Source organism: Centroberyx gerrardi, chromosome 13, assembly GCF_048128805.1.
Source record: "Centroberyx gerrardi isolate f3 chromosome 13, fCenGer3.hap1.cur.20231027, whole genome shotgun sequence".
NCBI classification, from domain to species: domain Eukaryota; kingdom Metazoa; phylum Chordata; class Actinopteri; order Beryciformes; family Berycidae; genus Centroberyx; species Centroberyx gerrardi.
The window spans coordinates 13336959-13361017 of record NC_136009.1 but is presented as its reverse complement, the minus strand read 5'-3'; the positions used below and the strand labels follow the sequence as shown (position 1 = coordinate 13361017).

At 45.3% G+C, this 24059-nt stretch overlaps 1 protein-coding gene across 2 annotated transcripts; it reads right to left on the bottom strand.

The window, feature by feature from the left end:
* Positions 1 to 943: 943 nt before the first annotated feature.
* On the bottom strand, positions 944 to 22305 carry LOC139929244 (ephrin type-A receptor 4-A-like). Of its 2 annotated transcripts, none has more exons than XM_071922090.2 (20): positions 22212 to 22305; positions 21333 to 21400; positions 18566 to 18763; positions 18148 to 18258; positions 17385 to 17739; positions 9865 to 10020; positions 8885 to 9030; positions 8503 to 8698; positions 7111 to 7235; positions 6807 to 6966; positions 6575 to 6686; positions 5754 to 5812; positions 5423 to 5536; positions 5150 to 5335; positions 3867 to 3928; positions 3390 to 3599; positions 2879 to 3052; positions 1872 to 2059; positions 1247 to 1438; positions 944 to 1081 (listed from the first exon to the last, which is right to left on the bottom strand). In XM_071922090.2, the coding sequence occupies exons 1-20, from the start codon at positions 22303 to 22305 to the stop codon at positions 964 to 966; spliced, it is 3024 nt and encodes a 1007-aa protein (XP_071778191.1). In that variant the 3' UTR covers positions 944 to 963. The 2 variants fall into 2 exon arrangements, with proteins under 2 accessions (XP_071778191.1, XP_071778192.1); XM_071922091.2 differs by lacking the exon at positions 22212 to 22305 and adding an exon at positions 8814 to 8830 and having other exon boundaries at positions 1247 to 1432; positions 8905 to 9030.
* Positions 22306 to 24059: the final 1754 nt, after the last annotated feature.

Genomic DNA, 24059 nt, shown 5'->3' with positions numbered 1-24059 from the left:
ATACTCTTTCTACATTTCAACCACACAAGTCCCATTCAAACAAGATTAAAACTTGCATACATGGCTGGGTTTTGGCATTTATTGCAATGCAATATGGCAATCATTACAATTTCTCCTCAGTGTTTCTATTTTACAATTTTACAAACTAGATTTAAAAAAAAAGACCATAAATAAACGAAATGCTTCATGTACCTACTTCTTAACATCAAACGAGACATATGCAATAGACACAGATGGACAACATTCTAATCTAAATGTCTAAATTCAACAGAAATAAGAACAAGTCATACAATAAAAAAAAATCATAAGAAAAACAACAAAATCATACAAATTGTTAGTATGATCTTTCAAAATTAAACTAGTAAGAGCTCGGAATGATACATTCTGTCTGGCTCCTCCCACTCTCTCTAGTCACTTTGCATATTCAAAATATTCAAAGATAGCTAATGCCTTGACAAGGGAGATACCATGTTGTGCGCATTCACATTATGCACACACCACACACACACACACGCACAAGCACACACACACACATACACACACACGCACACACACACACACACACACAAACAAACAAAACCACATGTTTTCATTTTTCAAGTCAAGCCCAAAGCAGCAAAAGAAAACGTCAGAAGCCATTCTGCTTATGCACAGCCTTACACGTCAGCCTTCAAAAAACAGATAATAAAAGAATGAAAAACAGAAATGGATAAGAGGATGAGGCTTCAGCCCAAGCCTTCAGTAGCTTATGCTATCTGTGTCCACTTCCAGATCATAGTTCTACAAAACTCCGCGGGGTGGAAGTTTACAAAAGTGCTGCTTTTCTCTCTCTCTTCTTTTCACTTTTTATTCTTTTTTTTTTTGCCTTCCACTCCTTGTGTCCAGTTTTGAAAAGTCCCTCTAAAGTGCATGGATGAGGTAAATGAAATTCCTCTTAAAATAGGTTTGTATCCGTTCTCTCGTTCAGACGGGAACCATTCTGTCCTGTATGTGTTGCATCTGGGCCAACATTTCATGCTGCACACTGGCAATAATTATGTCCTGGTGTGACAGTGTGATGATTCCAATCCTGTCCATCTCCCTGTGGGCACAGAGACAAAGAGATAAGGTCAAATACTCAACAAGCCACAACAAGCAGTATTTTAATAGGGGAATGTGCCACTGGTTTACAAAACAGAGACTTCAGATTGTGTAAATGCCACGGTGATTTTGATTGTCATTTTTTTTCCCCAGTAGGAAAACTCACTGGTGTGTGAGGGCCAGTAGGCTGTCGAGGCTGGTGTATCCCGCTGCTGCCAGGGTGTCTCTGTACCTCTCCATCCCTATGGCCTGCAGCCACTCGCACACCGACCACTCTGGCACACACACCTCCGGTACCATCGACACACACACCTCCGAGCCCACTCCTGACTCCAACATAGTGGGCGTGGGTCTGGAGAGGGGAGAGTGAGAGAGAAAGTTAAGAGTTAGAGGAGAACTGAAATAGAAGTGTGAAATTATAGTTGAACAAACATTGTGCAGTGGCATATACTGATGAGAATGAGGAAAATCTCCTTAAGTGAGTCCTTACTTTTATGAGGTTAAGATTTAGATTATTTTAGGGTTAGGGCTTGGTTTTAGGTTAAGGTTAGGATTAGGGTTAGGTGAGGTTATGGGTAAAAATTAGGGTTAGGGAATGAATGTATTCAATGGAAGGTCCTCACAAGTATAGTAAAACAAACCTGTAGCTGTGTAAGTATGCCTATGTATGCGTGCATGTGGGTGGGTATGTGTTGCTATGTAACTATGTCTGTCTTAGTGGGTGGATATGTGAGTGTTTGTGTGTGTATTTCTATGGAGATTATCTGCATGTATCATATGCATGTGTCTACCTGTCCCCTCCTGTCCTGCGCAGCGTCCCGGGGTTGCGGATGAGTTTATCCAGCATGTTGAGTATCTGGCTGAAGGTGGGTCTCTCTGCTCTGTCCCTCTCCCAGCAGTCCAACATGAGCTGGTGCAGCACCATGGGACAGTCCATAGGAGCAGGCAGACGGTAGCCCTCCTCTATCGCTTTGATCACCTACAAGAGGGGGACAGATGTAGTGGAGAGGGGTAGAGTGGTTAGTAAAGTACATTTGTGCTTCTTAAACTAAAAGGGTCGGGAGAGATATCATATTTTCAATAGGCTCGGTTCAAAGGCGACAGTTTTCTGGTCTGAAAATAGCGCTAAGCAATAATTCCCATTCCTTTTTATGGATTCTTAGTGTTTATCTTCTACAAAATGTTTTGGGCCTGGCGAACAAAACCTTGTCTCGCCTCAAACAGCCCCTGCAGTGGGGGATTTTAAGGCAAAGAAACTTTCAAACGGTGCAGCTGTCAAACACACCGACTCAGAATTCAATACATCACACAGCGGACAGCTCTCTGCTCCATTTTGCAAGTGCATGCAGGTCTTTCCCCCCCCAGACCTCCTCTGTGAAACTGTCCTAAAGAGGTGGTGTCTGTATCACATGATTTATACCAGTGTTTGAATAGGGTTAATTCTTAGGAAAACACATATTTCATGTACTGTACTAGAGTAAAATCTTTCATCTAAAAAATAAATGCAAAGGGACATAAATTAAGTTTTATTTAAGTGTTTTTTTGACTAAGGTAGCCCTTTAAATTAACATTATAATTGATGTCTATGGTACAGGTTGTCAGTGTTTTCAGTGACTGTGTGTGGTAATTAAATGGGTAGGTAACATAAAGCCACATACAGTATATGAGGGCCTGATTTAATTATATTTCATTCATGAAGTTGTATGAGCAAAATTTACAGCTGCAGGTTAGCTCAGTCAGTGGTGAGAGAGAGTGAGAGTTGGTCTGTGAGGCAAGTCATAAGTCAGCGATTACTCACATCCTGGTTATTCATGTCCCAGTAAGGTCTCTCTCCGTATGAAACCACCTCCCACATGACGATGCCGTAACTCCACACGTCACTGGCCGAGGTGAACTTCCTGTAAGCTATGGCCTCTGGAGCGGTCCATCTGATGGGGATCTTCCCTCCAGGAGAGTGGTACGTCCCAGCAGCCTCCTAAAACAGCAGAGACAGTCATATTGGTTCAGTGAGTAATGGGGTTTGTCCATTCCATTTATTCATATGACTCTAAAACTGAAAACAACATAAAACATTACATAACATAAAACTCTAAAATGTGTTTTGAACGGGGTCATTAAACAAAAAATATGTTAATTTAAGATGTGATAGCACATAAAGGACAATATAAATGTTCATATCAAATAACAAAGAATAATGAATTTGGAATCAGGAGATTTTTTCCACAATAGCAGCAGATTGTTGGTATATGTACAGTTTATGTGTGTACATGCTTACACGGGAGCTTATCATGCATCTGTGTGTGTCTTACCCTTGTAGTGTACGCAGCCTCCGGGTCGTCCTCCAGAACCCGACTCAGGCCGAAGTCAGACACCTTACACACCAGGTTGCTGTTAACCAGGATGTTTCGAGCCGCCAGGTCTCGGTGAACGTAGCTCATGTCTGACAGGTACTTCATACCCGAGGCGATGCCACGCAGCATGCCGACCAGCTGGATCACCGTGAACTGGCCGTCATGTTTCTGGAGAGACAGAGAGTTTAAATTATAAAGACAGCAGACACACAGTGTGGACACACACACCAGTAGTAGAGCCATGAGCGAGAACAAATGAGCTAGGGGGTGGAACAGTTCCTACAGCTCGCATTTCACTATATGTGTCGCTGCATTGTGCATACATTATTTGGTACATTTTCAGTACATTGGGGATAAAAATGCCAACTCAAAATTAAGATTGTATGTTCGTTCATAAAAAAAACATGATAACACGATAAAAATGCATGCATGTACCCTGAGGAAAGCATCCAGGGATCCATTTTCCATGTATTCTGTGATGATCATCAACGGCTTACCTAAACAGGTTAAAAGAAAATTTCAGTCAGAAACTTTAGGCAGAAATTTTACCCAATATATTCCAGAAGCTATAGCTCAAATACTACTACTTCTACTACTACTACTACTACTACTACTATTACTACTACTATTATTACTACAACTACTACTACTACTACTACTACTACTACTACTACTACTTCTACTACTACTACTACTACTACTACTACTACTACTACTACTACTACTTCTACTACTACTACTACTACTACTACTACTTCTACTACTACTACTACTACTACTACTACTATTACTACTTCTACTACCACTACTATTATTACTACAACTACTACTACTACTACTACTACTACTACCACTACTACTACTACTACTACTTCTACTACTACTACTACTACTACTACTACTACTACTACTTCTACTACCACTACTACTACTACTACTACTTCTACTACTACTACTACTACTACTACTACTATTACTACTTCTACTACCACTACTATTATTACTACAACTACTACTACTACTACTACTACTACTACTACTACTACTACTTCTACTACCACTACTATTATTACTACAACTACTACTACTACTACTACTACTACTACTATTACTACTACTACTACTACCACTACTACTACTACTTCTACTACTACTACTACAACTACTACTACTACTACTACTACTACTACTACTACTACTATTACTACTACTACTACTACTACTACTACTACTACTACTACTTCTACTACTACTACTACTACTACTACTACTACTACTACTACTTCTACTACCACTACTATTATTACTACTACTACTACTACTACTACTACTACTACTACTACTACTACTATTACTACTACTACTACTACTACTACTTCTACTACCACTACTATTATTACCACAACTACTACTACTACTACTACTACTACTACTACTATTACTACTACTACTACTACTACTACTTCTACTACCACTACTATTATTACTACAACTACTACTACTACTACTACTACTACTACTAGTACTACTACTGCTACTGCTACTACTAATAATAATAATGTGATACTTTATTGATCCCCGTAGGAAGATTCAAAGTCTATATACTAGAAATAAATAGTTTTCCCCTCACTGTAACCTTGCTGTACAATCTTCATATGACCAAAAAAAAACCCCATATAATTTAACAACATAGGTCATAGGTTCAGTCTACTACTCACATCTGGTGACCACGCCCTCCAGCCTGATGATGTTGGGATGGTCAAACTGTCCCATGATGGAAGCCTCGGACAGGAAGTCCCTCCTCTGTTTGTCAGAGTATCCGGCCTTCAGGCTCTTGATGGCCACGTAGATCTCCCTCTTTCCCTGGACCCGCAGCCGCCCGCTGCACACCTCCCCAAACTCTCCTACACACAAAGCATACAGCCATGTCAATGCCAAGCAAGCATGTGTGTGTGGGTTTGTGAGTTTGTGTGCGCTCATGCCAGGCTTACCCATGCCAATAACCCTCTCAATGTGAATGTTGTTAACATCAATCTCTTTCGCAAACTCGTGGATGGCCTGATCCGGGTCTTCATAGGTGAACGGGTCCACGTAGATTTTGACTCCTGTCATGGAGGAGAGAGGGAGGAGGAAGACGAGGAGGAGGACGAGGAGAGCAAGGAGGGTGAGAAATACATATTACTAAGTGTATCATGGCTGCATATGTTATGTGTTTGTGCCAATATATGTATGTGCATGTGTGTGTGAGAATGTGAGAGAGAGAGAGAGAGAGTATACCTCTGTGTGTGTGTCTCTCTATGTGTGTGTGCTGAAGCAGCCTACCTGGGTTAAGATGTTTCTCCTCCTCTGAGTCCTGCTTTGTCTTACTGTACTTGCTCCTCCTGAGGAGACATAAGAAATGAAAGACATATAGAAAGACAGAGAGTTAGAAGTGAGTCTATCAGTGCATTTCTGTCATCATTTCTTTATACCTCTCACATGTTTTTGTCATTTTTTTTTTACAGTTATGTAAACTGATAACAAGGCATATGTGCCACAGGATTTACCGCGATAGAGAGAGATGAGAATGAAAAGAGAGAGCAATGGGCTGCAGAAAAGACACCGAGGAAACAGATGAAAGCATTTGAGGGAGAGAGGGAGGAGGGGCAGTGCCTCAGGTAGCGCAAGATAAAAGGTGTTTTCCATTAAACAAAGAGACTGTCAAAAACACCTTTGTGGGTGAGCAGGTGTGTGAGTGTGTGTGTGTATGTGTGTATGCGTGCGTGCGTGTGTGCATGTGTGTGTGTGTGTGAGTGTGTACGCAAGCGGAAGCTGACACAAGAGCTGTGTTGCTGAAGAGACAGTAATGACAAGTCAGGGACAAAGGGATTATCACTGTCTCCACTCTAATCCCCTTTAAAAGCCCCAGGTAACACACACACATTATTTAGCCACATAATAGCACGGGAATTGTGTATATGTGTGTGTGTGTGTGTGTTTGTGTGTGTGTGTGTGTCAAAGGCAGTAGGTAAAGGTGGAGATGACTAAGATGCAATGTCTTGGGAAACTAGGTGTGGACTAGGTGTGCATGCAAGCAGGTATGGATGCTTGTATATGTGTGTTTATGGGTGTGTGTGCGTGTGTGTGTGTGTGTGTGTGTATACCTGCGGCTAATGATGAAGACAGCTGCAGAGATCAGCAGTAAAATTCCAACCCCGCTGACAGACAGCAGCAGGAGGGCAGAATTCACTCCTTCTCCAATCAGAGGGAAGGGATCTGCCAGGCGGAAGACACAATAAGTCACCAATTAAGAAGCTGCAGCCTCTTCATAACTAACTCAAATTACAGGCGTGTCTCAAACGTACTGAACAGGAAAGCAGAGTATTCACAGAATACCTGAATTGGTGGAGAATTCAAACGGGCCGCTGAACTCCCCGTAGCCAGCGGCTGTGCGAGCGCGCACGTGAAACACGTACACGGTGAGGGCGTTGAGTCCGGCGACATCAGCACTCCGGGACAACGTCCTCATTATGCGATAGGACCTCTCTCTCTGATCCTGATTAGACAAGAAAAAAAGAGGGGCTCTTGTCAATACCTGACTACAAATCCATCTTCGTCATCGCCGCAATACAAACAGCATGCCGATATATTGACATTCCAGACGGCCGCCCGAACTGCATTAACCTGGGGGGCAGCTCACCTTTTCATAGAACTTGACCTCGTATTCCAGGATGACGCCGTTGGGTCGATCAGGCTGTTGCCACGACAACGACAAACTGTGCCTGGTGACGTCGGTGGCTTGGATGGACGTGACAGGAGAGGGAGCTGAGAGGGAGACAGAGGGAGAAAGAGTAGGGAGAGAGGGGTGTGGTCAATTCCAAAAATCATCATGGCATAACTTTCTAGCATACCATTTTGTGATTAAAGGGGCAGGTAGGGCGCCTCCATCAGAGTATGTTTGTCAACAATCCCAGTGACCCAGTGCTCCTGAGAACCGACCTAAATCTCATTCCTTCCTATTCCACAGGGACGTGTCTCATTCTTCACTCCCTCTCTCCCCTTACATCCCTCCGTTTGCTCTCGCTTTATCGCTGTTTGTCCTCTTTTTAGGGCTGATAATATGATATCAGGCCATATGGCGGTGCAGGCTGGGCTTGACGCATCCCAGACACGCACTCACGCTGTGCACACACAGCTAAGTTATTTCCCCGGGGCACCTGGAACCGAGCAGGTGCGCCTGTTTCTAAATGCCACCGTAAAGACTTAAAGCAATGACAGTTGAGATGTAACAGCGTGCACAAAAAACACCCGCGGAAACTAATGGAGAGCATGTGTGAGAAACGCCGCACACCGCCTGACACTTTCACAACTAAAATGAAACACATCATAAAGTGGGGGGGCTTTTTAAAACACTTCCATGGTCAAGTGTGTTTTCCTAAAGGAAAACTCCACCCTCACACACTCTCACACTGTTGTGTAAGAGTGTACCATCGATCTATGACGTTCAATGCATTTATTTTGTTATTTTGTGATGAAGCATTGTAATTTACTTTTTAGTTGCATCCACTTTCCCTCAACCTGCCTCGTCTACTTCAGTCAGTGATTTCCTACATTTCCCAGAATGACTTTCGACAACCCCCAGAGAACATGCCTTACTACTTGTTGTATTCAGACGTTGGTTTTAGGTGTTGGAGGAGAGAGCAATAACTGTAGTGACTATGACAGAAAAATGCACCACCAAACAACAAAATGGACGTAGAAATGCAAGGTAGGCTACTGTACGTCCACAATAGCTGATTTTTAAACAGTTTTTAAGTGTTTTAGGGTGGATTTGTCCTTTAACACACAAGCATTTACATGCAAATGAGCATGCAGCCGCCCACCCAAACAATGCTTGTTCATATCTTGCTTCCTCAGTTATGAACATTGCTCAAAGGGCCTTGCTTCCCTGTTGGTACACATGCAGTGAATAGCAGTTTGTATTGAGCTGACCCACTTACAGACAGAGGCCGTAAACGGGTATTGTGCTACTGCAGCATTCAACAATCTGACAAACACATTCATGGCAGCACACACAAACACTCCTGCTCACCAGCTTGGTTGGTGGTGACAGTGACAGACGCGCTCTGCCCTGCCCCTGCGCCGCTGGCCTGAGAGACCCCGTTGCGTGCGTGGATGATGAAGGTGTAGTGCGTGTGGGCCCTCAGCTCGCTCACCACCACCCTGGTGCTCTTCAGGGCCGTCCGGCCGGGGGAGAAGAGCACATCGGGCCCGCAGGGCAGGCAGAGCTGTGAGGCAGAGACGGAGCCGGAGCCGGGTCTGGGGAAATCACCAGGCAGCGGCCGGCTCTGGAACACACCTCTCCCCGACTGGACTTCGGATCCCACAATCCCCTGGTCGGACTGCATCCCCAGGCCAGCCTGCGGTGCCTCGGGCTGGGACAGGGTGTGATTCCTAGGCAGGGTTTTCCCCGCGGTCTGACTCCCGGTGCGACAGATGAGGCAGTCCAGGCTGTAGCTGGTGTCGCTTCGTCCTCCCAGCCGGCGGGGGGGGCTCCACTCCAGAACCACCGAGGTCTCGTTCACCACCGAGATCAGCTGCTGCGGGGCTGTCGGCGGCTCTGAGCGAGGGACAGGGAGGGGCAGGGGCGTAAATTAAACAAACTACATTAAATGCATAAGGGAAATGTGGTGGGATGGGGATGGGGTGGGGGGGGGGGGGGGGGGTGCGGAGTTGTTGGCATGGCTTGAAATGTATCTGGCATCTGGCATCAGAATGAAAACCATACTGTTGGGAGATGTTTTGATGGGTTGGATGGTTTCCTCTGTGGTATTTTTTTTTGTTTCTATGCACTGTGTGTGTGTATGTGTGTGTTTTCAGTTTTCCCAGGCCAAGAAAACCATGTGCTGTATATAGGCATAATTAAGTTTATGACATACAGACCAAGGTCTCAGTCTGTCACACAGAACCTACTCAGAGACTTAGAGGGAGAGAGAGAGGAAGAGAAAGAGAGAGAGAGAGAGAGCGAGAGAAAGAGAGAGAGAGGAAGAGAGAGAGAGAGAGAGAGAGAGAGAGAGGGGGGAGAGAGAAAGAGAGAGAGAAAGAGGGAGGGAGGGAGTGAGAGAGAGAGAGAGAGAGAGAGAAAGGGAGGACATTTATTCGGTTCTCAATGTTCTCAATTTAGTTATCACGCCCAGACAGGACATAGATGGTGGCTTAGTCATAAGTAATGGGATCAGAAATAACAGGGGTGGCATTGAGACAAGTTTGTGTCCCCCTCTGTTTGGTAGAGATAGAGGGGTTGGGATAGAATGAGTATGCTTTTCTTGCTTTTATTTGCAGACAATGCACGCACACATTGTGCATGTCTTCACTCATGCATTTGTCTTGCTCTGTGTGTGTGTGTGTGTGTGTGTGTGTGTGTAGGTGTGTGTGTGTGTGTGTGTGTTCTTACGTGTGCAGGCCATGGAGCCAGGGTCGGTGTCGGCGCGGAAGTATCCAGAGTGGCAATTGCAGACTGTAGCCCCCTCCCTCACAGAGTGGCTATGTGGGGGACACTTAGAGCATCCTCCATCTGAAGACTGGGCCTTGTAGAAACCTACAGCACAGGCTGAGAGAGAGAGAGAGAGAGAGAGAGAGAGAGAGAGAGAGAGAGAGAGTTGGGACTTCGATTTTTTGATGTTTGATTTTGAATTAATATCAAGACAGAGGGGAAAGTACCTAGAAAACAAAAACAACTTAAAACTCATCAATTCCCACACACACACACACACACACACACACACCAGCAACAACACCAGAACTGAATATCAAAACTCCACAGTGCCAGCAGCCCACACAAAAATAATTGACATTTAAATACATGGAAAGATGAGAGAGAGAGGGAGAGAGGGAGGAAGGAGAGAAAGATAGAGTGAGGTAGTGTCCTTGTGTGTGTTGAGAAAAATAGAAAACTGAGGAGAAAACCTTGTCTTTGTGTACCCAGGAGTTCATACAGTGACTGAGTGACAATACAATAAATGAATGCATAATTATACGGCTTGACATCCACTGGCGAAGCAAAGGAGACGGCGGAGCGTGGCGGTTAAGAGCAGTTTTCTCTCTAATTTCAGAAGGAAATCCTTCATTTGTTTCCACCGCAATCATTTTTTCATCACCTTCTTTTTCATCATCACACTCTATTCATTCTCCTTCCTCCATCCCAACCATCTTTCCCACTTCTCTCCTTCTTTATCCCTTTCAGTCTTTCCCGTTTCCAAGGGAGATGAAGACATCCCAGTGGGAGTGGATTGGAATGTGGGAATGGTGTGTGTGTGTGTGTGTGTGTGTGTGTGTGTGTCAGAATGCTTTATGACACTCTCATCAGTAGATGAGAGGGAGGAAGTCTCCTCTGTAATCTACTCACACCAACCATCCTGCTGCATCTGCGTGAGCCTCCATAGATTTGCTCTTTCACACACTCCTTCTCTCCCCGTTACCCTCCCTTTCACATTTTTCACAACCTCTCTCATTGGCTCCCCACGCACTTCCTCCTCGACCTCTACTTATCTCTCTTTGTCTCTCTGATAACTCTCTCTCTCTCTCCTTTTCTGTCTCCATCTATCCCTCTCCTTCCAAGTGTCAAACACAAGAATGCTTTGAAGCTCGTTAGCGGCTACAGCTCTATATCGATACCAATTGAAATGCGACGGCACAGGACCACACACACACACACACACACACACACACACACACACAGTCACATGTACAGTCACACACACAGTTGAAACCTGTAAATTCATAAACACATTTACAGCTGATAGGAGTCACTTTCATCTGCTCAGTGACTTTCATCATCAAGTGTTAGCTGATACAGTCCAACACAAGATAAAATACAATATTATCATTCTCCTAGAGCGCTGCACACTCCTCTGTTTAAATCCTCAAAGTAAGAAAGTAAATAAGCCACGGACAGGAAAGAGAGAGAATTGAACCGAGAAAGACAGAGAGAGAGAGAAAAGAGACTGGAAAGCATTGTATGTGACCTGCTGAGGACTCTTCTTAACAGGATAGGGTTAATTATAGGGCTTACAAGACTGTGCCAGGGGGTAACACACACACACACACACACACACACACACACGCGCACACACATGCACACACAGGCACAGGCACAATGGTCAGAGCTGCCTTTGTCCCAGTTCCACCCAATCCTCTATCCTTTTCTCCAGCACAGAGGACAGCATGAAGCAGGGAGGGAAAGAAAGAAAGAAAGAAAGAAAGGAAGAAGGGAGCGAATAGCTGAAGCCATAAACTTCCTTCAGCTCCCTCTCATGTCTCTATTCTCTCTGTTCTCTGTCGCCTTTTGTCTCTGTAGCGTTGATTTTGAAGGGGAGCGAGCGCTGACCTGGAATAAGAGCTCATAAGGGTGTCATTAACCCAACATTAACCCTGCGCCACCGAGGGCTGAGCAGAGCCTAAACTCTACCAGCTCCCCGGTGAACACACACACACACACACACACACACACACACACACACTGATAAGATAAGATGAAACCTTAAATGATCCTTGTGGGGGAAATACGACGCAGAAACATGCACACACATACATAACACTGGTGTGAGCGAGTGTGTGTGGGTGGGTGGGTGAGTGTGTGTGTGTGGGTGTGTGTGCACATCAGTGTGTGCGCACTAAGTTGTTGACTATTCACATCCTGCCTGCATGCGGGAGAATCCGGAGGAATGAATACACAGTAATCGGCTGCTTGAGACAAGTGAGAGAAAGCGAGAGAGAGTGTGTGAGAGATGGAGCGGGTTAACAGAGAGAGAGAGAGAGAGAGAGAGAGAGAGAGAGAGGGAGAGATAAAGAGGTAAAGGCAGAGTGAAGAGAAAGCGAGGGACTGAAGAGGAGGGAAAGACAAAGACTCGGAGGGGAAGGTGCCCTTTGATTACTATCAGCGTTGTCGGCATTTGCATATGCATTCTTCTGCTACCTAAAATGCAAATGCAGCTCATTGCAAACCCAACTAAAAGCCTCGTCGGCACACTGTATGTGTGTGTGTGTGTGTGTGTGTCTTCTCCTTGACCCCGTGTTATCTGTCATCGTCCCGTGTTTCTTGCCAGCGGAGGGGTGTGGATGAAGGAAGCACCCCTGACCGCTCCAGTCTGACACCTGTCTCCTTGATGGATGGAGGGAGGGACGGAGTGACGGATGGAAGGACAGATTGATAGACTGTCACTCGAGAAGGAGGGACACTGTTAATCACGGGGGTCGCGTCCTCCCTAATTAAAACCCAGAGTGACGCTGGGGGGGGGGGGGGGGGGGGGGGGGGGAAGAGATGACACTCTCATCTCAAACCGCATGCCTCTTTTCAAAAAATCGAATCGGCAGTTCCATGAAGCTCGGTAACGAATTCATCTTGGGCGTAATGGTTTGAAATAGAAATACATATGTATGTGCGCTCGCTTTTCAGATTCAGTTTGCACTTAAAACCTTTGGAATGTGCTACCGCTTTAAGTTTGTCTAAATTTAAATACTCACAAAAACACCCTAACTAAGCGGTGGTTAGGCGAGAGACGTGTGTGTGGATCTGTGTGTGTGTGTGTGTGTGTGTGTGCCTGCCCAAAGCCAACAGTGAGCACATTAGCATGTGAAAGGGGCTCTACAACAATACCCCCCCCCCCCCCCCCCCCCACCACCACCACCACCCCCCCCCCCCCCTCCAGCCTCCCACCCCCCCTCCAGCATCCCACCCCCTGACCGGAGAACAGGGAGAAGAGTTGGAGAAGAGAAAGGGGGGATAATGAGAGCAAGACAGAGAGAGAAAGAGAGCAGAGCTTGTTCCTGTGCCAGATAGCTGCAGACAGCCTGGTGGAGCTGGCAAACGCTCCCTACATCAAGAACAACCTGGGAGAGGGAGACAATAGCTCATGCACACACACACACACACACACACACACACACACACACACACACACACATACACACACACTGAATGTGATGGCGGAATGCAAACCATTCCCCCCACCTGGGTTTGGCTCGCTTCAGACAATCAGTTGCACCGTTCCAATGTCTCTCCCTGCTTTGTCACCTGCCATACATGAACACACACACACAGACACACACACAGACACACACACACACACACACACACACAAATCTCCCCCTCTTTTTGCCCCGCCACGCTCTTCTCTAGGCATTCCTGGGCAGTCCTCCAAACTGTGAGTACATGGGGGGCTTACAGTCCTCTGTTACACAGACACACACATTCAAACACACACAAACACACACATACACTCACACACACAAAAACAGCGATACGGCATGTCCAGAGTCCACAAATGCGATGCAATAATTAGAAGGACTGAATGCAGCGATTATACACTCTTTCTCTCATGTTCTCTCTCTTTCTTTTTTCTCTCTGTCATCTCTCTTTCTATTTTCCCTTTCTCTCTCTGTCTCTCTCTCTCTCTCCGTCTCTCTTGTCCAAACGCTTTCTGCTGTTGATGAAACACTGCAGGTGCGGAGGAAGGAAGCACAGCCATGAAATCTCTCTGGACACGGAGAACACAGAAACATGCGTACACACACACACACACACACACACACACACACACACACACACACACACACACGCGCGCACACACACACAGAGAGAAACATTCCAGTCCTCCCAGGCAGCGAGCAGAATTGAGCAGAATCAGACGATAGAGAAAGGAAGCCAGCGGAGAGACAGTGAAACAAAAAGCAGAGGGCTCCTCTTTCATTCCGCCTCTCCGCCCGTTCACATTTGAAATTCTCTCTGTTGTTTCTGCTCAGCTCGGCTCTTGTCTCTCCTCCCTCGTTTCCGATCCTCCCAGCCGGATCGCAGCTGTCAAACTTTTGACGTCTTCATCCACCTCGGTCATGACCCTGCACTCTACAGCTTAACTCTATGTGTATGCGTGTGTGTGTGTGTGTGTGTGGCTGTCAGTCAGAGATTTTGACGTCTTCATCAGGCTCAGTCATGACCTAGGTCTTAACCGGGGGTTTAGAATGAGGGGGGGTGTTGCCTCTCTCTTGTGTTCCTCCACTCGTCCCCTTTGCACCCGGTGACGAACCCCCGGCGGGGGAGGGGGCGGGTGTGTATTGATGCCTTCTGCTGTCAGTGGCCTCCTCTCACACCCCTGCTTACCCATTCACCCTCTAATCCCCTCTTCCTCTCCTGCGCTTCTCCTCTCGTCCTCTGCCTCCTCCTCATCACACAGCCTCAATGCTGAAAGTGAACTTTTCACGTTTCCCCACTATCCCTAAGTGTGCTCTTGCTTCTTGTCCCTCAATTCAACCTATTTCATTTAAAAGGTGCTGTATTTGTATGGTAAAATGCATTTACAATGCATTGATGAAGAAGACAATATGCACATGTGCATATATAACACACCTAACTACGAAGACAGATATGAACATATATATAAATGCAAAATGATTCTGCACAGCTCACAGTAAACTTGAATTAACAATTGACTGAAAGAGACATCAATTTAATCAAATTTATTCTCCACTGTTTGTGGATTTAGCAAGCAGTTATGAGTTTGGCTCTTATTAAACAGCATTTTGATATTTCACCAAGGAGGTATGATCATTTTTGAGTTGTGGTCTTGCTGTTGAATTCTTGATATATTTGGCTAATCTTTGGGAAAGAAATTTTCTCTTAAACGATTATGTTTGACACACAAGGTGAGGAAGTGTAATCCTACCTAATTTAGTGTGCAGAATGAACATGGCCTGTCCTCCCTGGAAAGCCAAGTCTATCTGTTCTCTGTCTCTCTCTCTCTCTCTCTGCATGTGTGTGGCATGCAGACAAGAGTCAAGGCACGTGAGTCCTGGAAGATCGATCTAAAACCTTTTGACCTTGGTGACAGGAGGAGACGGGGCCCCTCTATCTCTAAAATCTCCTCTTGTATCTATCTGGGTTTTCTTCCCCATCTCTCTCGGCTTCGTTCGCAGCCCCCCCTCCCCCCTTCTCTCTCTCTCTGAGAATTTTCTAACTTAAAATGGGAGAAGCACTCTATACGGCATCTATCCAGCACTGCAGGGTCAGAGTTTTCGCTGAGTAGCATTCAGTATTCATCCAGACTGTGATGGATTTCCACTGAGGCAGCTGAGCCCGGCCAAGAGCCTGACAGGCAGAGAGAGACAGAGAGAGACAGAGAGAGAGGGAGAGAGCAGCAGATAGATAGATGGCACTTCACATCTGTTGAAGGTTCAGCAGAGTCAAGGGTCTCTCTTAAATCTAGTTGAGGAGGAACATCTTTCAGACCTCAGAGACCACCTCCTCCTCTTTTCAGACGGAGCGAATGGGGGTGAGGGAGGGTGGTGGAGGTGGGGAAAACCTTTGCGTTTGTAACACAGACTGTTGCCGTGACTACTGTTTGTCCTATTGCAGGGACGCAGGCAAACATGTAACTCAACATCAAAGTTATTTCTCTGTATCGCCAACTGGCACCGTACTCTCTCGCTGTCTCACTGTCTCTGTCTCTGTACCTCTCTCTCTCTTTTTCTCTCTCTCTCTCTCTCTTTTTCTCTCTCTCTTTCTTTCTCTCTTTCTCTCAATCTCTCTTCTTCTCCCACTGAATTATGGCCCTGTTTGTTATACAATTAGCCTGCTGGGATAGGCTTCATAAATAAAACGGAGGGAGCAGATCAGTGAATCGCTCTCCTCTGTCTCTCTACTGCGCTTTCTCCATCTGTGTGTGTGTGTGTGTGTGTGTGTGTGTGTGCGTACATATATGTCTGTTGTGCATGCGATTGAATAGGGGGAGTGACGCCATGTTGTAAAACTGTCTCCACCAAGTCTGTTGTCCCCCGTTCACCCCACTTTCTCTATCTCTCTCTCACGCGTGCACACACACACACACACACACCCACACACACACACACACACATGCACACACACACACACACATACACACACATAGACACACACACCCTTCTTCAGGGCCACCAGTCACATCCAAACGTTACACGTCATGTACTCCGCATGTATGTTAGTGAGAGCTGTGAACAGCTTGCACATTTGCTCCCACAAAGTTCAGGCCAGATTTGTAAGTGATAGAAGGACATTTTTGTCCAGATGGCTGTTGTTAATGTCAACGCACCACATACTGAGACATGAGATCTTCCACTGATACTAAAAACACTGTTCCATCCCACTTTACAGCTTCAATCATACTGTATGCCATGCTACCTAAACAGTGAATTGTGAATGTATACATGTGGAGTGATTTGTGCAGTCCGCTCACTGTATGTCTTGCATTGCATGTGACGTCCTGTACCATGTTTACCTGTAAGTACTTCTGTTACTATGTTAGTTATTGGTATCTCCCTGTACACATGCCTCCAACACAATTTCCTGTACATTCATTGTATTTGATGAACGCAATTCTAATTTTTTAAATTCTTTTAGGGGTGATGTCATCGTAATGTCAAGACATTTTTCACTTTAGATAATCAGATTAATGAGCACCACCTTTAAACTGGGTTTATTACAATAGAATGGATACACTGAATGGATGATGGACACTGAATGGATAAAGGATGCATCTTTACGGTGCTATTTTCCCTCTATCTTTTATGAAAATCATATGATGAGCAACAAGCCTATTAACAGCATTGGAAAGGTTACTTTCAAATGTAATCCATGACAGATGACTGGTTGCCATCTTGAAATTTAATCCTCTGGCATTTTCAGTCTCAGTAACATAAACCCAGCATCAAAACTCCAAATGCCTTTTCCCTTCGAATATCTATTCAACAAATACTTCCTGATTTTTTTCAAAAGGAACTGTAATCTTTCTACTGTGTTATTTACACTAACTGTAATAGATCACAATTAACTTAATTAATCTGCCCTCTCCCTACTAGTGGTAATTGTAATGTAATGACTATCACTGTATGTCTGTTGCACCCAAAATCATACTTCACACCTGAGCTGTTATGACAACACGGACTTACCTTTACATGCGCCGCCCTTTTCTTCGTATCCTGGGTTACAGAGACATCCGCCAATAGGCACCAGCCACTCTCCATCAGCGCCACAGTACATTTTAGGCTCCTCCCTCTCTTCCGATTGGTTGACACAGGACCCCCTGACCTCCACTAAGGAAGAAGTGTCGGCCCCGGTGACGGTGTCGGGGAAGGTCGCCAGGTTTCGGACGGTGAGGGGGCAGGTTTTGTAGAAAACCCTTACAGAGACCAAGGCGATGCAGGCACCAACATCCTGAAAGGCCAGGTAGAAACCCTTCCGGGTCGTGACCTTTACGTCCCGCACCTCAGTGTTCAGCTTCATGATGCGGTCTCCGACGTCCACCTGGATGGAGAGAGAATGCAGTGAATTGAATCACTTGTTCAACCTGCACTTTACATTTTCCACATTTGGCTGAAAGCAGAATAAGCTTCAATTCCTAGACCGCCAAAATTACAAGTAACCAACAGTAAGGAGTGCGTGAGTCAGAGCAAAAGCGCCCTGACAACATTCCTGGGACCATCGAACGATCATCTAAGAGCGCAGTGAAAAGAAATAAAAATAAAAGCTAAGTGCTAGAAGGGATTTTTTTCAAGATAAGAGCAAATTAAAGTGAGTGGAGGAGGAAGATACAGGAGGGGATTTGGTTCAGGCGGGGAGACGGTGACGTGAGGCACTTCTAGAAGTAAGTCAAGTATGCACTTAAGGTGCAGGATGAAGTACTGAAAGTCAGACTGTGTTGTTTGCTGTTACCTGGGTGAAGCTCTCGTCTGCAGCCACAGTGTCCACCTTGATGAAGCTGCTCTCTCTGATGTAGCTCTCTCTGTCGTCGTTGGACTCGTGGTAGTACAGATTGAATGTCTCCTACAAGACGAAAGGGAGTCGCCTATTTGTCATCTCATGTCGATCGACCAATGCTTTCCTTATCCTTTCTCAGAATACTTTGATGAGTCAAAGGGAGGTTTGTGCTCTAATAACCAGCGCAGATGCAACACTATCTTCACTAAAGACAATGATTTAATACCAAAAAAGTGTCTTAGTCACGGTAAATAAACTTTCATCAGAACTCTTTGTCATCCAATTTTGTTGAATATTCCTACTGTACACCGACTTTACCTCTTGTGTTCCTTATGACAGTTCTCATCAGTGTGTGTTTAAGGTGTTCCAGTACCTTGCAGGTGCCAGTGACTCCTGGCAGGCTGTTACAGTCTCTCAGGGTGAACTTGACTTCGACGTAGACCCGCTGAGCTCCGGACCGAGGGATCCAGTCCGTCCTCAGCCAGTTGTTCTGGCTGGGCTCCAGGACGTTACACACCTGGTAGGTCCGGATGGGGATGTTCTTCTCATCCATAATACTCACCTCCTCCCACTGGGAATGCACACACACACACACACACACACACACACACACACACACACACACATACATTTGTGTTACTGTACATGTGAGGATCTCCACTGACTATTATTCACTCCCTAACCCCTAACCTTAAAGGCATACTGAGCAGGATTTTCACCTTTGAAATAGCACAAACTCACCCAAAAATGATCCTACTCGATCATTACTTATGGCCCATTGGTAGTGTGTGACAGTGTGTGTGTCTGCAGAGAACCTGCCTTCTGCCTGGATTTTCTTATTTCTGAATGTTTGGGACGTTTCTGGGCGTCAACCTTTTGGCAGTGGGTGTGTCCGGCTGCAACCAAAACCACTGCTGACACTGCTAAAAGCCACGCTGGCTACGGTGGCGGTCCCAAACTCTAATACAGAGTAACTGGAGTTCTGGTCAGAGCTGGTGTGTGTCATGAGCTGGCAGCTAGCTACCGTTGTTAGCGTAGCTGCTAGCTAAGCTAACCGACACCTACCTGTCCAACAGAAAACAGGCCGACTCCACATCGTTCTTCATCCCCATCCTCTCCTTCAATACACGCCAATGGGTGAAAACCAACCCCAAATGCACTCTAGTTTTGGAACGAGCATTGTCTGCTTGGCGTTTCGCCTTGCTGTACTTTTTTACTGTGTTTTATCGTTCTGGCAACCACGTTTACGTCTTGTTGAGCTAGGGAGGAAGGGTCAACTTAGAAAGTCGTGTTTACAAGCCACAACTGGCAAAATCCTACTCAGTATGCCTTTACCCCTCACCACTACATGCATAACATAAATTCTCACCTAACCATAACTCTAACCTTAACCCGAAACCCAAGCCCTAATCCTGAAATAGCCCCTTAAAAAGTGACCACTGGCAAAATGTCCTTGCTTTGGAGGGTGTTTCTCATCTTTCTATCCTTGTGAGGACATTTTTGTCCTCATAAGAATGGATGTATACAAGAACATAAACAAACACAGATACATCTACACATAGGCAGACACGCACATAGGCACAAATATACACACACACAGGAGAAGGGAACATGCAGATGGTGGGGTGAAGCATTTTCTAATTCAGATGCCACTGGGGAAACTCACAATGCTAAGATTCATTCTTGCATCAATATTCTGCACTGGACAGTAGTTTGGATTTGTAGCGACTTCAAGGTTTTACAGCACATCTTGATAGAAGTGAAGCAGGCCCAACCTTCACTGCACCATCCATCTCAATAGAGCTGACTATTTGCCTTGTACTGTGACCCTTCAAATGACCGCTGAGGCCTCCTAACTCTAAATTGCCTTTTTATTGGCGCTGAATAATAATCTGCCCTCTCCCTACTAGTGAGAGTTGTATACACTCTAAATGTTCCGTGTCGAAAGAGAGAAAAGGAGAGGGAGAGTCAGAGAATGAGAGAATGTGTGTGTGTGTGTCTGTATGTGTGTGTGTGTGTGTGTGTGTGCATGTGTCTTTGTGTACTCCTGTGTGTAAGTGTATGTGTGTGTATGCATGAGCACATGGTTGAGCAAGATGGCCATGTCTTTGTATGTTTTTGTATTTGTATGTGTGTCTCTATGTGTATGTTGTTTGTTTGTGTGTGTGTGTGTGTGTGTGTGTGTGTGTGTGTGTAGAGGAAGAGAGCACTAAAGAAGCTGTCATGGGGTATGATGCCTCCTTTTCTAGTCTCCTTTGGAGTCTTTGTCAGCAGACAGAAATCACAGCTGTCAGAGGAAAAAAGCAGTGCACTCGCGGCCCAACCATGCAGAGATGGTGTTTTTGTGTGGGTGTGTGTGTGTGTGTGTGTGTGTGTGTGTGTGTGTAGTTAAGGGATGCGAAGAAGGGGGGTTGCCTATAATCAAAAGCTCAGTGCGTGCGGACCAGGACCCCGTCAATCAAGCGACATGTGAGAGAATGAGAGCATGGTGACTGGAGAGAGAGGAGTCAAGTTCACCAATAACTCCTAAACCAACAAAGAGGTGAGAGAGACACTGAGCAAAAAGAGAGAGAGAGAGAGAGAGAGAGAGAGACAGACAGACAGACAGGCAGACAGACAGACAGAGAGAGAGAGAGAGACAGACAGACAGACAGGCAGACAGACAGAGAGAGAGAGAGAGAGAGACAGACAGACAGACAGACAGACAGACAGACAGAGAGAGAGAGAGAGACAGAGACAGAGAGAGAAAGAGAGATGGCACATGTAGACCAAATGACAACCAAAAAGCACAAGATAAGAAAGGTAATGAGATGATGTATAATAGCCTATACAATATTTCCATTTTATTGCACCAGGATTTATTCAGGCAGCAACATGGTAGTAAAAATCCCTTAAAAAAATGAACACCCACCACCAAGCTGGTTTATGCCTTTTCGTGTGCCAAACACGAAGCCAGCAATCTCATAATAGCACTTAAGCTTGGTGAACAACAGCTCATTTCAAAATCTGTGAGATGATTATTTACAAGCAGAACTGGTTCCAGACCAAGTGTGTGTGTGTGTGTGTGTGTGTGTGTGTGTGTGTGTGTGTACATAAGAGAGAGCAGGTTGTAAACAGTGTATGTAGGAGCTCTCACTCACCCCTCCCTCTGAAGGACTGGCTGCCCATTTCAGCTCTCCTGGCACTGTCCTGGTATCCAGTAGGGTCACTAAAACACACACACACACACACACACACACACACACACACACAGGTGGCTTAAGTGAAAACAGCCTACAGTGCTCTAACATAACCTCAATTTAAAATCCCTAAACAGTATGCATCAAGTTAAATCCTTTTCGCCCTTGAAACCAAAAGCAATCACGACACAAAATCACCACAACATGACCAGCAGTAATGTTGGGATACTTTCAGGGATGAACACGGAATTAGCAGGATGTAACCTATCCACATTTGATTTAATTGCTAAAACTTGCAGTTAGTTTTGATAGAAATAGCCTATCAGATTCCAATACATTGACCTAACTTTCCGACAATAACCTTTTCATTTAAAAAAATAATAAAATAAATAAGCAATCAAAAATAAAATATATTTTCGAAGTTGAACTGATATTGAATAAAGGATCACTGTTTTCTATACTGTAACAACTAGCCCTGATGTGAAAATATCAGAGAAACAAAGGTTTTCCTGACAGCGCAGGGAGAGAGAGAGAGAGAGAGAGAGAGAGAGAGAGAGAGAGAGAGAGAGAGAGAGTCCATCCAGCTGAACTCCCTGGGGCCACAAGAGCCGATCTACGCTACAACTCTGCTAGAAACAAGAAAAACATCGACAGTGCCATTTTTCTAACATTTCTAACTTTTTGTTGTTTGATGTGAGCAATCTTTCGGAGGCATCTCGCAAAACTGCCCTGCTCTTACCTATAGGACGCAAACGGAGCGCCAGTGTCTCGTACTGCGAAGAGTGGAAGCCCGAAAGTGCCGTACAGCGTATAGCCGCCTCTACATTTCACCCCGCTTACCTTCATTTGGTGGATAAATCCTTGTCCGCGAACTTGAAACCAGAGTTAATATCCAGATGGACGCGGAAAATATTCGCCATAAATTTGCAGCCATTTGTGCCGTGTGGAAGCGTGTGTGTTCCCCGTTGGCTCTGCGCGCTGGCTGAAGCCGCTCCATCCCTGTGGGAAAAGTGTGTGTGAATGAACCGAAGTGTGAACGCGAGTTGGATGCAGCGGACACTGGGGCGGTCTCTTGCACTCGGATGGTCTACTAATGATAAATCAGATTACTTAAGACAAATGACATATATTGATCGACATTACAACAGCTTTAGTCTCAGATGTTGGTTAACAATGTCTAAGGGAAGGGTTCTCAAACATTTTCATGCCAAGGACCCTCTGAGAAGATTTTTGTTGTTTGAATATGATTTGGTACAGAACTGGGCAACTGTTAGTAGGCCTACTGTAGGTATATGGAGAAAAAAAATCATTTTCTGCAATATCCCCTCACTGTCCTAACTTCAAATTAATAGTCAAATTACCTTCTTTTTTTTCTTAGAAGACCCTGGATCTCTCTCAAGGACCCTATGGGGGGCCCGTACCTCACTTTGGGAGCCACTGGTCTAAGGTAAACAACCGAGGATGCAGTATGTTAATGCACTTCCCCTTTCAGTAGTCTGTGTGTCCCATGTACTTGGAAGTGACATTTAGCAGCGACAGCGCCATGAACCGTGAAGGATCCGAGCAGACGTGGGATCATAAACGTCTTTGTAATGATTTCATGCCACATGCTATACAGCATCAGATTCATGAGGTCAGTGTGTGCTTTTTAATCACACAGCCTAATGCCACATGGAATCAAATGCGTAAACGCGTCAAAAGCGGCTGATATAGGCCAGCTGTGATAAGGAACAATCACTGAATGAATTGTCTTGCTTGCCTGTGGGCACTGACTCCATAGTCAATATGATAAGCTTATGGCTGTTCTGTCCCTGAGAGGCTGAGGCTGTTGGAAGCTCTTTGTCCTGCCTGCTGAATGTTTTGTGAAGAGCACGAGCACAGAAGAGTGTGACTGTAGCGCCACCTGTTGATGTTTATAGGGAGAAGGAAGAGGAAAAACCAAGTCTGTGATCAGGGATCTTTCACAATATGCTCCGGAGTATTTAAAGGCTAATAAGCTAAGGATGAGGAACTTCTGTCCAGACTCTACCATTTTCCACTATTTTTCTCCATAAACCTTCATCCTCTATTTATTTCACATATTCAGACCTGTTCAGATCTGCGAGTGCCATGTGTGTGAGCAGGAAAAGCAGTGGGGAGCAAGTGGTGTGATTCATCCTTTATACTTAATAAGGCTCCAAGCAAGGAGAAACAGTCATGAACCAAAATGGAACAGGACCACGCATGCCCTGTTGTACAAGTGTGGTGGAGCGAACAAAGGACGGGCTCATGACCCGTCCTCCTACACCTTCCCTCTCTCAAAGACATGGTGAACAATCGCACTCAGTGGCTGCCTGGCTTAAAGGAGCAAATACCATCATTCACAGTGATCCAGTGGCCTTTTTTGTCCCTGTCTGTTGTGTATTATATATAAAAAAAAATGACGGCAAGGTGAAGCAGAGATGTAGTCCTACTGGTTTAGTCCTTGTTAACATGCCCAAAGGCAGCCCAGGAAGTCATGTGACACCTGCTTCTGATAACCTTTTTCTCAAAAAGGACAGAGAGAGAGTGCTGAACAGTGTGTGTTTGGTGTATTCTCAGTGTGTTTAGGCCAAAGGCTGGTTTGGGTGGAGCATTCCCAAGTAGGGAACTGTATGTTTTTGTGTGTGCACGCGTTTGTGTGTATGCGTGTGTGTGTGTGCAGTTGCA